Source organism: Sebastes umbrosus, chromosome 13 (assembly GCF_015220745.1).
Source record: "Sebastes umbrosus isolate fSebUmb1 chromosome 13, fSebUmb1.pri, whole genome shotgun sequence".
Taxonomy (NCBI): domain Eukaryota; kingdom Metazoa; phylum Chordata; class Actinopteri; order Perciformes; family Sebastidae; genus Sebastes; species Sebastes umbrosus.
Window position 1 is genome coordinate 7,701,683 of NC_051281.1, and position 24,860 is coordinate 7,726,542.

Genomic DNA, 24,860 nt, shown 5'->3' on the forward strand with positions numbered 1-24,860 from the left:
GTCATCAGACCGGCCAGGCACCAGCTCCAGACTGAGAGGTCAGAGTCATTCACTAATCATATTAACATTCCTCCATAATGACCCAACGCATAACTCTCCCTTTTCAGGGTATTTCTCCCTCCATCCATCCATCCATCTGCGACGCTCATGCTTTCCATTTCACCCCCCTCCATATTTCGTTCATGATCTCATCTACCTCATCACCTCATTCTCTCTGCTTCTTTTTAACTTTTCTGTCCATCTCAACAGTTCTCTCATTTGTTGACATTACTCCTGTGTGTTTCCCTCCCTTCTCATTTTCCCTTCATGAATTCTACCAATTAAATCCCATCTCATCTTTCCTTTATCCCCTCTTTCCTCTCAAATGACCCTGTGTATTCTGTCTCTGTCTGATCCACCAGTAGGTCATCAAGTTAATCCAGAGGTCACAGAATTATGGGCACCTTCTACAAGGGATTGCCAGTGGGTATAACATTTAGAGGTTATTATGGTGGGCAGATATTTTACAGCCATTATTTCATTATGTCATTATTTATTCAACAAACACATTCAGATGCTACAGTATACTATTTATTGCATTCTTATCTAAATCTAGCTAAAAGAACCACTCCTCCAAAAGCTTTTTGTGATATTGAAATTTGTTTTCTTTTTTGTCTTGATTTGATCTTAATTCAGAGAAAAGACGTGACTGTAGCACAGTTTCTGTTTGGCTCCAGGGACCACAAGTTGGTGTTTTTGGGTGATTATATGTGATGGTTTTATTGGGGTAGTATATTAAAAATGTAAGTGTTTGTGCGCGTGTTATGTGTAATACTACTGATAAGTGTTTTTTAACAAATTCTGAGGAAATGATTTAGCTCACACCAGCACTTTGGTAGTCTTAAATACATTGATTTGCATAAGAGAGGAACCACAAATACAACACATTCTCATCCCAACTCATCACATACTGACGCTTTGTCAGACGCCTTGGCATAGCTTTACAGTTGCAGTAAACCCATGGTTAAGGTTGTGAATTTAACGAAAACCCGTGGTTTAGGCTACTCAACCACTTACTTAGGTTTAAGAAAAAAAAGGATTATGGATGGGCTTAAAATTTGAAATTAATTGACAACTATTAAGATAACCAAATAATCGCTTGTGTAGCTTTTCGAGCAACAATGGTTCTGGCTTCTTGAATATGAGGATTTGCTTTTCTTTGTCACATAAACCAAAAGTCTATGGGATCTTAGACTGTTGGCCCAACAAAACAACACATTTAAAAATGTCACCTTGACCTCTGTGAAGCTGTGATCGACTTTTTGGAAAGTTTTCTGACATCGTTTGAACAAAACAATTAGTTTATTAATTGAAAAGATAAATGAGTCATTAGTTGCAGCCCTAGTCGTGGCAGTTGTTCAACACATGTTGGGTTTATTTGAAATCAACATGGTGAAGAAGGAAACTAATAAAGTCTCATGCAATGATAAAAAAAACTATGCTTCTGTTTTTCCATATGAAGTTACATTTTCATCCATAAATTTATTCCAACAGTCAGACATTTTTTCCCTATAAGATAAACATCTATTTCTGATCCTAAAAAAAGGAGCAGAAGTCTGCGGTTGGATGTTCAATACTTTGGTGAGAAGAGAACAACATGGCGGACTGTTTGATGTCAGCTCCAATGCTTTTCTGGATCAAATGTTTGTAAAGGACCGCTGCAATTCCATCAGTGCGGTGAGTCTGATGGTTGCAAGAGTGTGACAGAAGTATGCTCCCTGTAGGTCATGTTTATGTTGTTTTAGGTATTCATACTTGCTCGGATATTGTGTGCGTGTGTGTGTGTGTCTGTGTGTGTGTCTGTGAGTGTGTGTAAGGGGATCTCTATCAGCACCAGGTTTGCTTCCACTATTCTCCAGCCAAATCAAATGGAGGCTGTGTGACTTGGCTTGGACCAGTCTGACTCAAAATGGTTATGCATTTGGCTTGATGTTCTGCAGCGGCTCTATAGCTGCTTTCATATGCGCCTGAAGTTAACTCCTCACTACACACACACACACACACACACACACACACACACATACACGCACGCACACACACACACACACACACGCACACACACACACACACACAAACACACACACAGACACATAATAATCCTCTTCTGGGAGCCTCCTTCATAGCCTTCTGAGTATTCTTCAAACTGGAATCCCTTTTTAGATTTCTCTGCATTTTCTCAGTTGCTACATGTGCCATTACACCGCCCCACTCCAACACACACATACACACACATTAAGGCACACGCCCACACACACATACTACACACATTAATGCACACGCCCACACACACACACACACACACGCTATCTTACTCGGTCAGTCAGTGTGAATGATTTAACCGTTAATGGCTCCAAATCTTTGACGATGAGTCAGGCCTTAATTGCTTCAGTCAAGTCATAACCACCGAACCTTACTGAAGATTACCTCATGACTCAGAGTGGACGGTGTGTGTGTCTGTGTGCGTGTGTGTGTGTGTGAGAGAGAGAGAGTTTAGCTCAATGGTGCAGTGGTCCAGTGGGACTGAAAGAGACAGAAAGAGAATGTACGGGAGACGGAGGAACAATAAATGTCCGAGCATGAGCGTATCTCCATTATTGACTGAGACAGTGAGAGGATGTATATCATATCTGTAGTGTGTGTCTGAGTGTGTCCCCGGAGACGCAGCTATGTGTCTGGGTCCACTGAGTCGGCACTGATCCCATCTTGTCTGACTTGGGGATTACAACCTCCTGACCTGCTGCTGGGCGTGCTCACATACTTCAACACACACACACAGACAGATAGATCAGTGGGATATAGATGAAAGAGGCGGGTAAGGAGATGAAGAAAGGTAGTAAAGGCAATAATCAGCCCGTTCTCATTCCCAGGGCGTAAAATACCGACACTTTGTCACGCCCCTCGGCGTGTGATGCCGACACTTAGCGCCTGTATGAGACGCACCGGGGTTTCAAGTAACTACAATGTAAACCCATCCACGGCAACAGTAACCGCTCAGAGAAAGTGCTGTGATGACGTAGTTTAAAGAGTGAAAAAACATAAATAAGACAGACGGGAAGGGAGGTGGATAGGTCCAACAAACACAAGGCTTTCATCCAAGAGACCGCTGTTTGTGTCCATTATGTTTAAGTTTCACTTTCACTTTACAAACGTAGTAATTTACGTAGTAATTTTAAGTCCAACCATGATGTTTTTCCCTAAACCTAACTAAGTGGTTTTGTTGCCTTAACCTAAGCAAGTGTTTTAGTGAATTCACAACGTTATAAACGTGTTTACTGCGACCGAAAAGTGATGCCGAGGAGTCTGACAAAGCGTCAGTATGTCACGAGTTGGGATGAGAACGTGTTGCAGTAATAAAGGACATAAGGTTAGAGACTCTAGACTGCTAAACAATTCCATTGTTTTTCACTCAAATGGAAGTTCAAAATCAACCAGGACTGAAAACATAGGGATTGCCACTATAAGTAAAGGTAACTGACTAATAACATATTATATGAAATATTAAATGGATCACGTTTTGTGAAGATGTTTTAAATATGAAACTGTGATAGAAAGTCGAAGCAGCAGTGGAAACATCAACTGAGACATCGAACATATTTCCTTTTTTTTCCCTCCCCTCCTTTTGTTTGGTCTGGTTTCGTTTTATTTTAATTCATTTTAGGATTTTTATTTTTATTTAAATGTTTAGTTTTTTGTTGTTTGTTTATGCATGCACTGTATTATCTGTAGGTGCAAGATAAAAACTGACAAAAGTTGGTGTCATGATGTTTAAATAAAGGAAAGGAAATGTATCAACGATATATATACTGACATAATAAAGTATATTAAAAAAACATAACAGACATGGAAGGATGTTTAGGAATATTCACAGTAACGTTCATGCTATGCAGATCATTTTCACTTGAAGAAACTTTATAAAACGGACATTGAAGCTTTGCTCCAAAAATGCACACTAAAAAGGAAAGCTTGTCATATGTAGTATATCTGCTCTCTAATTGCTTTGTATCTCCCCTCTCCCCTCTCCCTCCTTATTCCCTCAGTCTTGATCCCTCCTTCTCTTCATCTAACAGTTGTTCTGGACCGTCAGCGTGAGCCCAGTTTCCTTTCTGTTCCATTAGATTCAGCACATTTCCAACGCTCTACGTGCCCTTATAAGGACAGAGGGAGAAACAGCGTTGGGCTCAACCCCATGATCACACAGGAAAACACCAGCGTCTGACAGCAAAGTATGTATTTGTCCGCAAATGCACAACTATGTACACGTGCGCATGATCATGTGTTTGCATGCTAACGTGTGCGTCCCGGGGCGATAGTGTCTGTGTCATTCCTGCGCCACAAACCAGTACTAGTCATTCTTGTATTCACTGAAGCCAACGAGGGAGTGCAGGTTTTACCCTGCTGTTTCTGGAATAAAGCTGATTTGTCAGATGATAAATTTTATGTTGGCATTCTCCAGAGATGCCAAACACTAAACCTTATCCAATTTGAGCAATGGGTAAAATTTGCAGTGTGATTCAATTCTTAGTCGAATATGCCAACAGAGTAAATAAAGCGCCTTTTCTGCAGGAACGCTTAACGAAAGGAAAGTCCTCTCAGCTGAAAACTCTCTCATGCAATTGAGCCGCTAGTTAAATATAAGTTCATTACACTGAGGCTGCATTAGAGAGAGAAACAGAGAGAATATGGTCGGAGCAATGGGTTCTAACAGCACTAATGTGTTTTTCCATGAGAAGACCAGTGGTTTAGTGTTTGAACTTGGCAGCCTATGTGTGTGTGTGCAAATATGCACGTGTGTTCATGTACTGCATGTGATGGCATGCTGGCTGGCTGGAACTGTTTGCATGTATATCTATTAGGGCTAACGATCGATTCAAATATGTAATCACAATAAATCACATGATGGTCCATAGTTAATCGCAAATTAATTGCGTATTTTTAATCTGTTCAAAATGTACCTTAAAGGGAGATTTGTCAAGTATTTAATACTCTTATCAACATGGGAGTGGACAAATATGCTGCTTTATACAAATACATGTATATATTTATCATTGGAAATCAATTAACAACACAAAACAATGACAAATATTGTCCATAAACCCTCACAGGTACTGCATTTAGCATAAATAAATATGCTCAAATCATAACATGGTAAACTGAAGCCCAACAGGCAACAACAGCTGTCAGTGTGTCAGTGTGCTGACTTGACTATGACCTGCCCCAAAACTGCATGTGATTATCATAAAGTGGGCATGTCTGTAAAGGGGAGACTCGTGGGTACCCATAGAACCCATTTTCATTCACATATCTTGAGGTCAGAGGTCAAGGGACGCCTTTGAAAATGGCTATGCCAGTTTTTCCTCGCCAAAATGTAGCTTAAGTTTGGAGCGTTATTCAGCCTCTTTCTTGACAAGTATAGTCTACAATGACATGGTTGGTATTAATGGATTCATTAGGTTTTATAGTTTCATATGATACCAGTATCTTCACGCTAGCTTTAAAAATGAGCCCGCTACAACCTAAAATTCGCAAGTTGCGTAAATGCATTGAAGAAATTAGTGGCGTTACAACGACTTTGCGTTAACACGTTTTTATCGCGTTAACTTTGACAGCCCTAAAAGCTATATATGTGTCTTTGTCCATGTTTGAATTGGTGCTTTGTCAGCTGTGTGTATGCACATGATTTGGTGTATATATGTGTGTATGTGTGAATGCTGATTGAGCAGAAAATTATATATTATGCCCGTTTGAAATGTATCCCCCTCAAATCATCAGATTAGAAATGCAGTCTGGGTGATATTCCAGTGGATTTATGGTCACCCAGAGCTGGCATTAATAACGGAGACTGCAGACATATGGCCTTAGTCGGCATGCTGAAGAACAAGACTCTTCACTTTTTCTCCTTCTCTCTGCTTTATTTCTCAAGTTCTGCTTTTCTCATTGCAACTTGCTCAGACTACATATTGTTACATGTGTGATGAACATATATTTGTTTGTTTTCCCCATCCTCCTCTCTAAGTGCTTGAACTCCGTGACAGCAGGATATAGTTTGTATAAATGGATGGAACCAATCAATCATCTCGACCAAACAACGGCAGCATTTTATTCCCCAATGTCATAGTTAATAGAAAAATAATGATGCTCTTATTGGAGAGGGAGAAAAGGGGAAACAGGGAGGAGACAAAATGCTGAAAGAACATGAACCAAAGACAGAGAGAATGGGTTGAGTGGGAGTTGAAAAACAGTTTTTATGTAGAGCACAAACAGCTCTCTTAACCCTGTCTGTTATAACAAAGAGACACACTCAGCTACAAGGTTTACTGCTGGCCCTTTTCTACTTACAGAGAGTTCGATTCCCCGCCTGTCCACCTATAAAACACCCAAGGTAGCACGGCTAGTTCTAGTTTATTATAGCTGAGATCATATCAACAGTTTAGAGGTCACGAAGGAAAGGCTTATGTGTTGTGTGCGTAACACAGAGAGTGCAGAGAGAGCGTGGGCAAAGGGGTTTTGTTTGCCCTAATATTGCTCTTAAATGACAAATACAAAGGTCGGCCAAGCACGACTCCGTGGTACGGTGTCTTTTTACAGGTTTGTGGCATAATTGTAAGGACTAAATCTATAACACCATTAGCTGTAAAAGTAGATTATGCACACTACCACCAGCGCAGTCAGAAAGTATAAGGACAGTGATCCATTTTTTGTTATGGTGGCAGCACAAGGTTTAAAAGGGGTGAACAAAGACTGTTTATAAAGATGAACGACGCGTCTCCACTTCCCACAGAAGTGAAGCCAAAACATCCCGGATACGGGAGCTTCCATCTTTACATTTTGACATCATTTGGTGCCAAAGTGGAGCTGTGTTATCGAGGTCCCGCCCACACACCTAGCATGCTACGTTAGCACCACCGTAGCTGTTTGGCTAGAAAGACACAACGACTAACCCTAATATCTCTGTTCTATGACACAGACCGGTGATTGTTATGGAAAGTTAAAGTTACATCTCCTCTTTAGTACAATTCCCGAACCTCCCACTACTCTACTACTCGCTGTCAATCATGACGTCTTACTCCCTTTTTATAGCAATTAAAACCAAACTTATCAGAAAAATGAACACTTGAACATACATCAGCGTGACAAGAAATAACTTATGAGCACATATCTGGTAATTACAAGATTTAAAGTGGTGATTTTGTGTGATTCTTTGTGGAGAAACTCAGTTTTACAGATCTGTTGATTAAATCAATGGATCAATTAGTCAACAAAATCATGTGGGTGTTAGTCGACTAAGAATTTCTTTGGCCGAGGACAGCCCTAATGGGAACAAAGACTATTAAGTGAAAGTCCTAATTCTCAGCTTTAACCAAAAGTGCACAAAGCATTTTATATATGTTGTAAACAAAGTAACCTAAACATTTCAGACACTTAAATAAACTTAAATCTCTTGTAGTCAACATCTGGTTGACGTCTACAACTTGTAGATATCAGCAGACACCTGGAAACAGTCTTGGTAACGCTTCACTGATCCTGTACAGCAGTTTTGGGTTGTTTGGGGTATTTTTATCTTAAGTTTGGCCTTCAGTAAATCAAACATATTCAAACATATGCTGAGTTGGAGTGCGACCTGGTGACTGACGTTGCCAATGAAGAAGACTTCACTGTCTAGACAAAAACAGTGTTGGATTACCAACGCTAAAACCCAATGTGCTCGAAAACCACCTCACTGCTCTAATATTTGCACCAACTTCACTGTACAGTATATGTGCAGGGTATGAAAGCAAGATAGCTTGTACATGACAGGAATGTGAAATAGAGACTATTATGCATGTAATGCTACCAAAGGTAATTCACCAACTCATGGTCAAACATGAGCAACATAATGAGACCAGTTGATTCTTTCACAGGATACAACTCTTTTCTGTGTGTGTCTAAGAGAAATACTGTAGAATCAGAGACCTACTGTAACCTTGATTCACCCTGAACTCCACATAGAGAGACATTCTGTACAGTGGCGCTGTTTTATTCTGCTTCTACGGGATGGAAAAACTGTGTTCATTGTTAGTCACGGGTCTCAGTGGGTGATACTCATGACTAATGTACCCACATACACACAGATCGTGCTACTAATTGTGTTATCATTGAGAAAAGGCTCTCTGTCTTTGCCCCAGTCAGCGCTGTGTCAGTGGCAGTCGCCCAGTACAGTATTTGCCACTGTTTTAAACTTTGTTTGAGGTGATGTTATTCAAAAATGATGTCAAGGTCATTAAAAGGGAAGTTGTGGGAATTATGCTTCCCATTAAACGGGGAATACACACTATTATTGAAGAAAGGAATGGTAATTTAGATTTTATTTTGACCGATAGCCAACATTTACTGATCATTAACCATTATCATACAAGATTAAAATGTATTATTTAGAATGGACGAATGTCTGTGACTCATTGAAAAAAATTAAAAAAATTTTTTTCATAATAGTGGACAGCTTGTCTACTGGTTTTTATTCAGAAATAGCAACATGTCGACATGGGGTCTGTTTAGCATTGAACCAAGTCAAGCTGCTACGAGATGAATCGTGAACATAAAACATTTGATTCAGATCAAAAACTAAATTTGGAAACGGAAAAAAACGGCAGAGGTACAACACTTTTTACATCATTATTTTAAGAGTGAAGGAACTACTCATCCCATAAACCATTGAGAATGGTGACTCAGCGCTTCTGGAAACTCCCAAAAAAACGTTTAAACTAACTGTTATCAATCTAAAATGAAGACAGATCATATGGACTTGTGGCTTCTACAGGTACATATACGATTGTTTCACAATCTCATAGCTTGGGTATGTCTACCTTGGATGGTTACAACATTATGGTTCAAATCCTCAATTCAGAATTTGAATGGGATTTTTTCTTCGGGAACCTCACTGTTGAGCTCTAAAGGTGTCCACCTCTGCCTTTGGGTCATTACAGTAGCTTGTTGAGGAGTACTGTAGTCGTCTCCCAGGAGCAACATCATGGCACTGCCATGGCGGCGGCGTACAACTCCAGCATGGACAACAGACACCAATGTCTCCTCATTTCCCCCCAGTAGTGCATTTAATAGCCTATTTTCCTTAGACCATGCAAATAACTTGTTTTAATGAGTGTTTAACTTAATCGGTCGAAATTCTTATTGTCGGTTAACTGTTTAATGGATCATTTTTATCATATATAAGGTGACAAAATTACCAACAAATGCATGTTGAAGATGTCAGAAAGCTGGATAAAAGTGAGAAAAGGGACATTTTTCAGTAGTGAGGGGAAAAGTAAAGTAAGATAAAAATAAGGAGGGTTATGGGAATCACATGCTGGGATTTTCCCAAATCCTATTGTGAATCAGACAATGGTTTGCCAGTCTCTGGGTGGTAGCAGTGGGAAGGTTAGAGAGAATACTGGACCCAGTTCAGAGGACTGGAACCTTGAACTAAAAGACAAAGAGAAATTCCAGAAATACACACACACACACACACACACACTATAAAATGAATACACGTAAAAACACAGAGGCAGACACATAAACGGTCTAAAGGACCGGACATAGTTCTGACAGAAGAGGGAATTCAGTCTTGATCAACAGGATATGATACAAGATCCTCTTATAACCGTGCATGAGCAAACATTTGGAGGCGGCACAGATGAGCAATTCTGCCAGTATTATGTCCAGGAGCGTTTTGCCATTTTTGATCGTCACTGCCAATAACAACCAAACTGAATTTATTCCAGATGTTTCCCTCGACGTGTTGAAGGCAATAGCGACCCCCTGCTTTTAAATGTTGCCTGCCCGTGATTATCTTCAGAGGAAAGCAGAGATAAAAAGGGCTGCTACTGAAAACACAATTCCATTTTTTGGGTGTAGCCTATAAAACACGAGGGAGAATGAAAGATGGTGCCATGGATAACTCCTGTATCTATAACAATCACAAAAGTACACATGTTAAATGTAGAAAAGTGAAATCCAGCCATCCCTCTATCATACATATTTTAAAAAGGTTGTTGCTATGCTATGCAATGGCTGAGGACAATGGGAATTTAATGGTTTAAAGACCACGATTCAGTTCTTACATCATCTATACCATATTCTTGGTATGCGATTTAGTCACACAACAGTGAACTGGTTTTGTGGAGGATCTAAAACTGCGTGTGTGCAAGTCTTTATGTGAGCGAAGGAGAATTGGAATATCAGATTAGTAAATAAAAACCTTCTGACTCTCGGTTGGAAACTGTTCAGTCTGATTTCAAAGCTTCATTAGACGGAGGGAACTTTATATCGACTGGAAAAAACAAAAGGACCGCAGGGAACAGCCGGCTGGTCACACGCACAGTCACATCCGTACAGTATCAGGAGTGGATGAGGAAACAATTCCGACAGTGAAGTTTTATTTTCCAAACCCACAAATCCCAATTCTGAGACGTTTGCATGTCATCCCTGTTTCTGTGTGGCTTTTTTTCCCCCCACAGTCCAACAACATGCAGATTAGATCAAATGGAAAGTCCCTATAGTTTAAGTATATCAGAATGAACGTATTCCTATGTCTACTGATGGGCAGGTGACATGGCCACGCTGCACCCCACTTCTCGCACAATGCATGCTGGGATTGGCTCAAGGCCCCCTAATGCTGAACTGTATTAGTGGATCGGAAAACAGATGGATTGGATGGATGAATGGATGAAATAAATAAATAAATAAAGAAATAGTCAACAATCCAATTAAATGACATATTCATGCACTAACTTTTCAAGCAGAAGTCAAATTCTTCGGTGTAATGACATACTGAGGACAACACAGATGTTCTATATTACATAAATTCATGCATTACACGCCATGATGTCATCCAGCATAATTATAATTTACTTCATTGGAGTGTCCTGCTAATGATTAGGGGTGTAAGAAAATATAGAATATATCAAATATTGCGATATTATGTTTTGTGATACTGTATTGATTCTCAAAAACACATAAAAAACTAAATTTTGTATTAATAGTCTGAATGCAAAGATTAACTCAGTCAATACTTTATTTGATTTCCAAAGATATGCGCCCTCTCAGTGTATATGCCGTCTCAAAGTACTGCTAGGATTTTTTATACTATAACAGTTTTCCTGAAATTAGATTTTTAAAAAAAAGAGGTATATCGCTTTGCTTACTCTATCATGAAATGTATCATTTTGCCAGATTCTTGCCAATACACAGCTCTAATAATAACTTAGATGTTTGGTTTTGAGGATTCGGCACCAAGCTATACAGAGTGGAGTAGGGCACGTCGATGCAGTATTATTTGGATCAAATTACAGTAATAATATAATATTCAATATTATCATACACTAATTACCCTATACATGTCATATTGCATATTTTTCTAGCTATTTTTCTTGGCTGTGGACGCAGCACACATTACTGGTGCTGTCAATGCTTTTAACGCCAAAGAGGTTCTGTCGACTTCTCAATTTCGAAAAGGGAAACACACTAGACACACTTCCCAAACCTGTAGAGAGTGGTGGAGATTGTGAGAAAAGCTCACGCTGAACAATTCTGTGTCCATTTAGATAAAGTGACATCAGTATTTTACAGGCATTTCAGGAAGTAAGTGACAAACGCCTTTCTTTCAATGACATTGGGGCTGTAAGAAAAAAAAGAAAAAGATATTTGTGTATGCGTGTGTTATAGTAGAGGTGCAGAGGTGAAATGCTAAGCGGTCAGGAAAACCTAAGGGAAGAGAACTAGAACAATAAGAGACATGGGGAGAGAGGAGAGCAGATAGGTGGATGACAAATTGTCTTGTTTGCAGTCTTAATCAGAACTCCTCAAGGATGGAGAAAGATAGGAGTTTTCCTCTTTTCTAGCTGACGTAGAGTATATGTACAATAACAACTTTAGAGGAAGTGTGCACGGGAAACAGCTTCTTATGCTTGCAAAAAATATCTGTAAGGCAACGTGGTATCAGCCCTATAACAATAGATTCTCCCATCAGGTTAGCCAAAAAATATTCTGAAACTAGAATTACCGCCTCGCTTTATGCCTCCGCCAACCAGTCAAGTTGCAGTTTACATCCATGTCTGTCCAAAATGTCATCACTTCATTGTTTTATCCTGTTCCACATGTGTGTGAAATTGTCATAATTAGCTTATGAGTTCTTGAGTTATGGCCCAAAACATTTTTGAGAGGTCACAGTGACCTTTGACAACCACATTGTAATCAGGTCATCCTTGATTGTTGATTGATTGATTGTTTGTGCCAAATTTGAAGAAATTCCCTCCAGATGTTCCTGAGGTATTGTATTCAAATGAATTGGATGGACAGATGGACAGACAAATGGACAACCCAAAGACATAAAGACATTCACTCACATGGAATATATTTCTAATGGCTGGTTCAAATGCAAGAATAAAGAAGCAATTCAAACATTAGCTCCATGGTCTGCTGACACCTCTACCACTCAGCTTTGAGTGATTTTTTAAAATAACAGGAATTAGAAGGAGGACATGGACAGGGAGACAACAATAAGGGTGTGAATTATAGAGACAGATAAACAGATGAATCATTGTCTTGTCCCAACTTTGACTCCTATTGGTTGGATTTGGTAAAAACAAAAGACTTTCATCCGCCTGGAAAGCTGACACATTTGTTCTTGTTTGCCAATACTTGTGGGGGTGGTATTTATTGACTGGGACTAGAAGGCTAAAAGGCTCTTCTCACTCAGATATGTGCTCAACTACTGTCAGGTGCACTATGAGAAATGGACAAAAAAAGACAGAGACAGAATGGAGATAAGTAGTCTGAATCAGTATCTAAGGCTGTCCAAGCTTTTGGCTCCATGGACAGAAAGCTGCACAACTTATTTTTAAAGCAGAATGCTACCAAAGGCAAGAATACATGTACAAGTAACACAGATGAATATAATGAGCAGCTTGTGACCATTTCATCAACATTGAACAAATGAACGAGTCTTGCTGATCTCTGGTAAAGTGCAGAAATCTTTATCTATGATGGCAGCCCGACAAGACTAGGTCATTTTACTGTTGAGTTTCTAGTTGTGGTATTCTACTTGAAATACAGTGAACACCAAAGGTGTGGACTTGAGTCAGACTCAAGTCACAAACTTGATGACTTTAGACTTGACTTGACAAAATAAAAGAGACTTGCACTTCGACTTGGACTTTTACAACAGTGACTTTACTTGGACTTGAGCCTTTTGACTTGAAAATACTTGATACCCAACAGAGATGTTGGGTATATTTGCTTTTTGAGAGTTTAACTTCTTTAGGTTTAGGTAGCAAAAACACTTGGTTAAGTTCAGGGAAAAAGACATTGTGTTTTTGGCTTGAAATAACTATGTTTCAAAAGTGAAAGTGAAACTTAACGCTTGCGAACACGCAGACAACTACACGATGTTGGTTTCACACAGGATGTGAACCCCAGCCTCCTGGGCGAAAGTCCTATGTTTTGTGTAGCTCGAGGTCGCTATTGTGTTCTCTTATACCTTCTTTTCGTGATATACCATGTCAATGGATGCTTAAACCTACTATTGGGTGTAGTAGGCCACTATTGACCAACATCTATGGTGCTTATAGCTACTGATAATGCCTATTTAATAGCCTGACAACAGTCCAGTCGGCTGAGAAATCTGTAAACAAAAGTGAACTTGTCACTCTTGTCACAGACAATCAAGACGCCCTTGAGCAAAGCACTTTGTCTCCAACTGCTCCAGTCAAACTGTGGCCATACTGAAAAGCCTCAGGTGTTCACCTTTGTATCATAAAGAATAAGGAAAACAGGTGCAAAAAGGGAAAAGCATTCACTGGATAGACACAAGTTTAAAAGTCAGCAGACAGTAGCACTACCTCAGTATGTTCCAAAGCGGCATCACACTACAAAATGCCATCAGTAACTCAATGCCTTACTGTAAATGAACACACATATTGAAGACCAAAGTACAGGAAAAATGAGATGAAAGCTTTTCATTATAATGAAATGCTATAATAAAGGCTGTGTCACACCGCCCACTATAACAATTGGCTTCCATACCCTCTGTGTAGGCTTGTGTGTGAATGTGTGTGTGTGAATGTGACAACAGCAACAGCGCCCTGTTGATTTAGTTCCCCTCTCCTTAGGGAGAAAGTCTGTTGTTGTCTTCCAAAATACACACACCCACCCACAAGCACACAATGCACTCACTTGGAAACAAACTTGTGGTGTGGCTTTTGTTGTTTGATAATTGTTTTTAGGCAAACATAATTTTGCTAGCAGAGACAGCTAACCCATAACCATGAATCAATGAGATGGTAATGGAGCCGTTGGGGGGAGGAAACACACTCCGTATACTGTGGCAACGTTGCATGAGGAACTCTCTCTCTTTACACTTAAGTTCCCATTGCTTTTACTTTTCATAGTCATTCAGCAAATCCTATACAAAAGAATAAAAATGTCTTAAGGAGAAACAAACAAACCAATAAAAGTGAAATTGAATTAGTTTGCTGTCGGCTCACCTCCATAACCATTACTTCTCCCTCTGCAGTCCCCACAGAAAGCCAGTCAGGTAAATAATCGCCTCTGCTTTAATTAATAAATGCATCATCCTTAATGAGAGGGGCTTGTTAGGCACCGTGGCAACCGCTACTGCTCTGCTTTTCTTTTGATTTTTTTCTCCTTTTTTTTTAACTTTCAAACTTCAAACTTAATTTCCACCTCTGAAGCATGCTAATTGCTCTCCCTCTCAGCTTTATAAACAACAACAAAGTTTTCTCATTTGGAGGCAGAGAGCAGCGTAATGTGTGGCTATCGATCGCAGAGGGGGAAGGAGATTGCCCCTGGCTGGTCACAAACCAAATAACTTTAAGATCTGAATTAAAGTGGGCCAGGTAAACTTTGGATAAACACATCTGAAAACGGTCAATGTTGAGTTCAGTATTCTGTTGCATAAACCTCATGATCATACTACTTCAGTGCACCTCAGAATTAACATAAAATAAACTGCTGAGTAGGGCTGCAACTCATGATTATTTTCATTATCGCTGATTATTTTCTTGATTAATTGTATAAAATGTCAGAAAATAGAAAAACACCCATCACAATATCAAGTGTGTCGAAGAGAAGAGTGAAGCTTCTGATTCTGACTGAGGATCATGGTGCAGTGGTTAAACTGGGATGTGCTGCAATAAACCTGTTCATTTGCCATAGCAGATTAATTTTAGCTCCATCGTGAAGACTCATTTTGGTTTGCTCAGGGTGATTTTATTTTTTCCTCAGAGAGCCACGGAGGCTTAAATGTCAGTGTGACAAGATGAGGTGAATTTCAGGAGGCACCTGGCTTTACAGTAACACATTTTGAAGTAAGACTTAAATAGACCAAGCACCGTGTGGGATCTGAAAAGACGAACTGTACCCAATTTACTGCGTCCCTGAGAGAGCACTAATTGAGATTTGTTTTAGTTAACCGGATGGTTTCTGAAAGGGAAAAACAATAAAAGGTTTTGTCCAAATAAGGAGCCTGAAGTCGTCTGCACTACTGTACTGTGTATCCCTACAAAGATTTATTATTCACTGGCACTAACTAATACATATTCTACATTTTCCATGACGTCTCAGTTACAAAGGGTTCCTCTACTCGTGTTTAAATGTTAAATGACAAATAAAAGTGTTGTATAAATAAACAGTGTCTGAAAAAGTCAACAGTGGTACAAATGGTTTGGCAGATCCTTAAAAACACCTGGAATAAATCACTAGCCTGAGGCTACGCTGCTAACATTTGACCGGTTTTGCTATGCACCTGCTCTATTAACAATGTAACCCAAAAAACAAACTGTCAACATTAACACTGATATACTGTCTGAACAGCTAAAGCTGGGGCAGCAAGGAAGAAGAGACATATTGTCAGTGAGATATGCCAAAATAATGGCACCGTCAGAATTATAAAAATAAGATGTGATACCCAGAAACATATTTATAATAGCAGTACTTACATTTGCTTGGCAACAGACAGCAAACAGAGTCACTGCAGGGTGACACCTGGTACGAGTGTGGGAGGTGATTTCTTGTTAGCACATTAAAAATGCACCTGTTATAGCGGACTTTTTTTTTTTTTTTAGCTTCTTCCAGCATGACTCAGCCAGTCTGAGTGGATCTGTGACGACCTGATTATGATTCTGTGATTTGAAAAACACCACCTGCAGGATGACAGGTGAGTGAAACCTCTACTTATCTCCTTTTGTACGCGTATCATCAGTCCTATCAGCTCAATGCCTGCAGGAGACATTCACGTCAGAGAGCAGCTTGCGACTGACAGCCAAAGGGACTTGATCACGAGACGAACGCAATAAATGCAGTGATCATTCTGATAGGTGACGGGGAATAAGAAACCTCACAGTTGGTACGCATGTACGCACGTATTATCTCATGGAAAGACAACCTGATGATGGACAGACTGATGAAAGCTTGAGCAAATGTCAGATTAAGAGAGTATGAGGCCGTTTACATGACCTGCATGTCTGTATGTGAGTGTACAGTATGTGTAGGTCTGAACTCACCCTGTGTGCGTCGTTTTCATGTCCTCTGCGTCGTGGGTCCAGCTCTTCATAAGGCGGCACAATTCCTTCCCTCCTGGCCTGCTGGTATTCTCTTCTCAGCTGCTGGATCCTGTCCACACTGCAACACAAGCAAACATACAACTGGGTTAATTCACCTTTACACCTCAAAAGTGAATAATGGAGATCTTTTATACCCTGCAGGTGCTGCTAGGTTACATGGTGGAGAGGCGGTCTTGTTGCTCAGGCTTTATCTGTTCGGCGAAAGCTGAAAGCTGCTTCACATCTCCTGAATCCATCTCTTCATATAAATTTATGTTCACATTATGTGTATCAATTTTTTTCATATGGATTGTCGATGTTGTATTTTCATTATGTTGTTACTCTGTACACAAGACATCTATTACACATCTGTCCGTCCTGGAAAAGGGATCCCTCCTCTGTTGCGCTTCCTGAGGTCGCATCCTGTACAGATTGTAAAGCCCCCTGTGGAACATTTGTGATTTGTGATATTGAGCCATACAAATAAAACTGACTTGACTTGTACAGTAACGGAGCGAAGTCAGTGTCACTGTGGGATTCGGGATTTTGAGAGCAAACATGTTCAATAAAGATTCACCAGTTTTGGGTTGCTTTACGTTTTGACAGAAGTCACATCATTATCACAATTAATTGTTTAGTCGTCAACTATTAAATTAATCGCCAACTATTTTGATAATATATTCATCGGTTTGAGTAATTTAACTTGAGTGAATTGAGTAAAAGACAAAAAGTCAAAATTCTCTGATTCCAGTTTCTTAAATGTGATTATTTTCTGGTTTCTTTACTCCTCTATGACAGTAAACTGAATATCTTTGAGTTGTGGATAAAACAAGACATTTGAGGACGTCATCTTGAGCTTTGGGAATCACTGATCGTCATTTTTCAAAATTTTTGGACATTTTATAAACCAAACAAGTAATCGATTAATCGAGAAAATAATCGACAGATTAATCGACAAATAAAATAATCATTAGTTGCAGCCCTACAATATAAAACACTTGGGGAACATTGACTGACGTCGCCACCAGCCAGCTGTCCTGATGATGAGGCAGCCAGTAGAAGCCATCTGTTTATTCAAACAGTAATTTTCCCGACATCAGCCTGGAGAAGTTTGACTGCAGAGATAAAGACTAGACAGACTATGTGCATGCAAACACACACACACACACACACACACACACACACACACACACAAAGATCAATCTCTTGATCATTCTGACTTGCCTTCATCTGTATCTGTTTTTCCATCTTTTTCCTTTTTCTCTTGCAAAAGGCAAGAAAACAAAAATATCAATCATATGAATATTCTTTCTCTCTGTCAACAGAGGAAATATGCAGCGTATCAACACTGACCCCTGGGCACCCCTGCGAGTCATGCACATACACCCACACATAATGGAAATATGGAGAGTCGTATCATACACACATGCGCCATTGCGACTGCAGTGTGCCATTTCATGAACTAAGTTGATGGAAGGAAGAAAAACGCATTGATGCACCATCGGGCGATTTATGGAAAGTCAGAGAACTAGCACCAGACTTTCTTTTCCTGTCTGCAAGGCAGTCTCTGAACAAAACTACGCCTGAGAGAGAGTGTTGCATTACCAGAACTCAGCATGATGTGACCCATAATGTCATTTGTGGGTATTTGTTTCTGTTAAACTACAAATCTGCAATAAAAAATAAGTTTCTAACATTTGTATTGTACTAACCCTATAACTCCAGACTTCTGCTAGCATTACTGTTTTTCACACTTTAGAGGGAAACCCTGTAAAATCAGGGATAAACCTTCAACTACTCTGGAGTAGGGTTTAGTCAACACATTATCACTCCCAACTCTTCAAATACCGCCGCTTGATCAGCTCCCTTCAGCATCCGAGACTGACGCAAGGGGTACCCCTCTTGCGCTACCTTTGGACGGACAAGGGACGGCGTGCCAATATATGCTCGTTACATGCATAGTGTCCTTTCAAAATAAACTTCCGTTTTCACTGGAAGTTAGGTTTAGGCAACACAACCACTTAGGGTTAGGAAAGAGTCGTAGTTGACATTAACTTCATCGACTAACGACCCACATGACTGATACCTGACCACGACTGACGTGACAAAATAAGTCAACCTTGCTTATAGTTTCACACGAACCATGAACTGTGATCTCCTGGTTGAAAGTCTTGTGTTTGTTTTCATCTTGCATTCCATGCAGATATTTTTTCAAAAATGTAAACTCCTTTCAAAATCACACATTTATAATTCTCTATCCCCATTTTTTCTCTTCACCCATTCTCTTATTTTGCTCTCGCCCCTTCGTTCCCCCTCCTCTCTTTGAAACCATGAACCCAGAGAGCTGTAGAGCTGTGTGAATGACTATAATGGCTGCAGCGCCGAGAACACATTACACCGGGTCTCACATCACAAATCATGTCTATTGCATACCCTCTCACCCTCACAGAACAGGAAACACGACTGTGTTTAAATGTCCTTTAGGTAGTAACTTCATCCATCCTACTTTTTGTTAACTGGTTATCTTGTATCTTTAGGTACTAATGTTAATTTGTGACTGCATATATAGTCCACTGCCTGTCTTTCATTCATTCTGTTTTTCAATGTGAACTTCACAGGAGGAATGGGAGTAACATTATAGATTGAGAGAAGCTATTTATGTACGTTACATACTGTGTAGAGAAATGCATTATAGTGAAATACAATCTAGTATCAGTGTGTCCGTCTGTGTCTGCGTTCAGGTCTGAGTGTATTTTCTGCCCCATAGTCTAGCCTACAGCAGTAAGAGGGCTGTGTCAGCAGCAACACACAACACCTCCTGTGCATAGAGTAGATTTAGAGCACAGTGAAATCAGATGCTAACTGCACGTGCACATTTGTTAGTCTTGCTTCTCCCATCACCTTTGCCATTAAAGGGACAATTCATCAGCTTTTATGTGAATGTCCAATCAGTGTTGATGGTAAATGTGTCGATTGAAGCAATGCATTCCTCAGTGTGTGCTATATTGACCGAAAAAGCTGAGGTCGCTGCTGCAAAATCTGTTTCTCTTCCTGCATTCAGTGCATTTCATTTGACGTGATAGTGATGTAGTTGGAGGCGAGGAAGAACTACAGGCTATTTCAGCTTGGATTTCTCTGGGTAGCCAGCCGGCGTGCTCTAGATGCTGCTTAAAAAACAGAACTTCATTGTTGTCTTCGCTTGTATTGCAAACTAGCTACGTTACCAAGTGCAGAGAATGTTATGGACGAGGCTACATTTTACAGTCGCAGCCGTATTCATTTGAGCAAGAGTATACGGCCAAAGAAATGCAACGCAGAGAGGCCGAGGCTGCAGTGGGAGGATATGGCCGATTGGGATCCTCGAGAACCTGAGCTACTTAGAGCAAACACCGACTGGTGGTGCCTTTGCTCTAATTGCCCTTTGATGCCAACAGAAACTAAATCATTCTGCTGTATGAATATCAATTTTTGTTGGATGCTGTCGTAGATGCCAGTTAACCCTGACCTGAAACTGTAAGACAACCACGACCAGCAGGTGCAAGAACGCAGATGACCATTGAGTAAGTATTTTTGTCTCCTCACGCTATTATAAGCTGTTTTGTTGGCTGAGTTGCCTCTTAGCAAAATGCGGAGTGAATTTAAGTTGGGCTTTTATTGTGAAAGGTAAAAATAGAAGGAGTAAAGCTGTAATGTGCAGCCAATGAGGAAAATAATAACGAGTTGTTGTCGTCTTGGTTCGCGCTGGTTCGGACTACGAAGCTTCCGTGTTTTCATTTTATAAGAATAGGGGCAACTCAGCTACACTATATTTTGGCTGGGCATCAGTGGCTTGCGCGCAATGCATCCTGGTACATGTAGGCACTGCCGGAACAGCTCCACAAGCAGAACTCTGCTTTCTCCGTCAATATAGCACACGCTGAGGAATATATTGCCATCCCCAACACTAATTGGACATCCACATAAAAGGTGGTGACTTTTCCTTTAAGTTTTTACAATTATCTTCAATAGTTTGATCTGACATTACAGTTTGCCATTTTATTTTATAATTTTATCAAATAAATCAATGTTAGTTTATTTTTGTATAAATAGTGTCCCAGAATGTAGAAGGCAGAGAAAATACCTTAGGCCAGCTGGCAGCTCATCACATACAGACAGAAATAAACTCTCACATTTATAGGAAATCAATTTACATCCCACATCTTCCCTTTCCTTTTGCCCTCACCCTCTAACCTCCCCTTTCTGATTGCATGTGCTCCTGGAAAGTAGTAGAATCCTAAAAAAATATTTCTCAACATGTTTCGCACAGTGGGCAACCTCCAGGTCTCAAATGTGAAACCAATGTAGTAGTGTCTTAAACTTGCATTCTTTCTAATAGCCAGCAGGGGGCGACTCCTCTGGTTGGTGTGATTGTATAGAAGTCCATGAGAAAATCAGCCTACCTCTCACTTGATTTATTACCCCAGTAAAGATTGTAAACATGAGTTTATGGTCTCAATCACCAGTTTCAAGTCTTCTTCAATACAGCATGATGTTCATTTAGTAAATTATGGTCCCATTTAGGGTCAAATAGACCATAAAGCAGGGAATGCTTCAGGGCGTGGCTACCTTTTGATTGACAGGTCGCTACCATGATGTTGTCTGTGTTTTCGCCTTACAACTTTACCCCTTTCGCGGTGTTTTCAGTTCATGAAAGTTAAATGTAACATTTTGGTCTTATTCATTCATTATTTAGCTCCACCCTCTCGTGTCACTTCTGGTTGCAAAAAAACAAGAAGGCGACAGCCAAAATGCTGAACTCACGGCTTCAAAACGGCAGTCAACCAACCGATAGGTTACGTCATGGTTACTACATCCACTTCTTATATACAGTCTATGGTTTTGCATCAAGGGTTACCCATAACACCTCACAAACCAGGAACAGAATAAAGTGGTAATCCTCATTAAACTGGATGTCTCTCAACGCTCTTGTTGACAGTGTTTTTAAGTGGTTTCTGTTCCAAATATACAAGTCATGAGTGGTATCCCATTCTCTTTTATTAGTACCGCTTCAAACTTTGGATGAATTTGAAATAAGGGAGAAGGTTAAACGTGAGAAATGAAAGAAAGTGGTGTGATTGCATATAAAGTCAGAAGAAAGACATGAGAGGATTCAAACAGACGTTGGTCCCATATTGTTCTGTGTTCTGCTCTCCTCTATGCTGTGCTTTTGGGCTGTGCTGTTTCATGTTTATGCATCACAGTAGAAATGATTTGTGTCACAAGGAGCTCCACATACACACACACACACACACACACACACACACACACACCTACACACCACCTCACCCTCTGCCATTTTATTGACAGAGGGCCCGGGAGAATAGGGTGGTAAAATGTATACAACATTAATTTTCTGTCCACACAGACAGCATGCGCTCACATAAACAAAACCCACACACAAGTGCACACACTCACACACACAAAGGGTACTTTATATGATTTATGACCCGGCATAAAAGGAAGAAGGTGGGCTCGAGAAGGAATAAATATGATAAACAAAGACATGCCGCAGCACTCACACAAGCATACACACACATCTATGCAAATTGTTCCATGACCACAGAGTGAGGAAGCTATTGATTAGAGAAAGGAGTAAGGAGTAAGTCGTAAAAACGCAGACTCGTATGACTTCACTTTTTAACTACCTCATGGTCATTAAACACCAATAGGGTTGGCTCATGTGGGAATAGCCTAATAGCATTGTTCTGTGCTTGTCTCACATCAGGAATAACTCTGGCATTCAGTTTGGAATATTTGAGTATAATATTAAAGGAAGAATATGCAGAAATGTTTTAAAAGACAATGTATAGACTGATACAAAAATAATCCCTCTCAATCATCACTTATGAGCCACTAGAAGTGTGTCTTCTTATTTTGCTTTACTCGGGACGCTGCCGGCCTTCAGCAATAACGTTTTATTTCTCTGATTCACTGCTTTGTTCTCACTAACGCCGCCCCCTCTCTTCATTCACTCTATATATCGCCCGACCATCACTGCTGTGTCTCTCCCTCAATCGCTTACTGTAAAATGTCTGCCTTTTGTGTACAAAAGGCAGACATTTGTCTTTGGTTCGCATGCGCTATTAAAAGAGTACATTAAAACAACATATCACATCGAGACAGATCACATTAAAACAAGTGCAAGCTTGTTGAGCCGTGGAGGAGGGGACCTAATTTGAATGGCTTGTGTTTACAAAATAGGGGTGCAACTAAAAATGACTGTCATTATTGATTAATATGTCGATTTTCTCGATTAATGGATTAGTTGTTTGGTCTATTAAATGTCAGAAAATGATAAAAAATGTAAATCAGTGTTTCCTAAAGCCCAAGATGACATCCTCAAATGTCTTGTTTTGTCCAAAACTCAAAGACATTCAGTTTACTGTCATAAAGGTGTAAAGAAACCAGAAAATATTTACATTTAAGAAGCTGAAATCCGAGAATTTTGACTTTTTTTTTTTCTTAAAAAATTACTCAAACCGATAAATCGATTATGAAAATAGTTGATTAATCGATTAATTAAATAGTTGACAACTAATCGATTGAGTCGTTGCAGCTTTAATACAAACAGCAACCGACAGCTGCTACATATCATACCTTTAAGGTAAAAAATAATCAGTCATGTATAAAGCTTACATGTTTCAAAATAAAAGCATAGGCCTGAGCTTCAGTCCAGCAACAGACTCTCTCTCTCTCACACACACACACACTCACACACACAAACCCAGGGAGATCAATCTCCTGCTCTCGCTCTGCCTCACCAATAATAATTCTATAAATGTTTAAAATCAGAATCGGAAACCCGGCACAGCTGTTAATAATGCTGCTATTAATAATTAAGACCTCTGTTCCATTAATAACATGGTGGGATACGCTCTAAAATATATCAATGTCCACAGCAAAGGAATGTGTTCTTGTCATTAAAGCCTATAAATATTTACAAGTGTGGTTAAAAAAGGTGCAACTTACTGAAGTAAAACCCCTAAAATCTATTTTCTGTCTGGCTTTTAATCAGTTTCGGGATCTTTGTCATTTAAGGCATCTAAAGGAGAGACTCCACTGCTGAAGCAAAGTGACATGCGATCATAGGTCATGTATATTTAACATTCACTTTTAATGACGTGATGTGAGACCTGTCAAATCCTGCACAAACGCAATCCATTCAGGAATAATAAACTATGCATAGGTTTAAATACTGCTTTATTTATTTACACTCTACACCCACATTAAGAGTGAATACCTTGAAAAGGCATTATCAGCCGGCTTCCCTTTAAGCTGGACTTAATAACCACATCAATAATTAAAATAAACATGCTGGGTGATGTGGCAAATCCATTACCAACACCACTGCTGGTATCTAAAGGAAAACGCATGACGATTTGTCATATCCACCTGATGATCTATTGGTATTTCTCTTCCATTGAAAATAATAATAATAAAGGGATGTATACAAAGAAAGACAGGGACAGATGAAGAGATGGATACAATAGAAAAAGGGTGAGACAAAGAAAGAGAGAAAGAACAAAACCAGTCTCACTTCCGACTCGTCAAATACTGGCGATTGGGCAGCACCCCTTAGCATCGGAAACTGACGCACAGAGGAACCCTTTAGTGTCAGTATGTGACGACCTTTAAACTAAATTCAAATGTAAACCCACCCGCGGCGTTATCGGACGGTCGGAGCAGGTGACGTAGCATTAATAGCGTGAAAGTCAGCTATAGGTGGGCGGGTCAAAAAACACAAGACTTTCAAACAGGAGACCGGTCTTCGTGTCCCGTGTGAAACCAAAAGTAACGTTGACTTTCGGTATTGTCAGTCACGTAAATCATTAGACACATTAAGTCGTTAGTCAGAGAAATTAATGACGCAAAGTAATGCAAGAGGGGTAACCCGTGAGTCGGTCTCCGATGCCGTGAGTCACTGACCAATCGTCGGTATTTGACGAGATGGGAGTGAGAATGTGTTGAAAGAACAGGTCGAGAAGGTTTTTTAGTGCTCTCTAACAGATGACTTTGAGCTGAAAGGTTTCATAAATCTGACACGAAATGGCTTCCATACAAGCAGCAACACACACACACACACACACACACACACACACACGTTAAGCTCCCAGACACACACATGGACGGACAAACACACAGGTGATGTATGGGCTCCTCTTACAGTAGATGTGGCAGAGGGGGAATATGTCA

At 40.0% G+C, this 24,860-nt stretch overlaps 1 protein-coding gene across 6 annotated transcripts in view; it reads right to left on the reverse strand.

Moving 5' to 3' along the window:
* Positions 1-24,860, reverse strand: part of pard3bb (par-3 family cell polarity regulator beta b) — a 240,375-nt gene that overhangs the window by 53,669 nt on the left and 161,846 nt on the right. For all 6 annotated transcript variants that reach the window (XR_005209567.1, XM_037789757.1, XM_037789756.1 and 3 more), the window contains one exon: positions 16,590-16,707. Coding sequence is in view for 5 of the 6 variants with exons in the window: in XM_037789757.1 (XP_037645685.1) it covers positions 16,590-16,707 (118 nt within the window). In the remaining variant the exon portion in view is untranslated. The remainder of the gene's footprint in view (positions 1-16,589; positions 16,708-24,860) is intronic.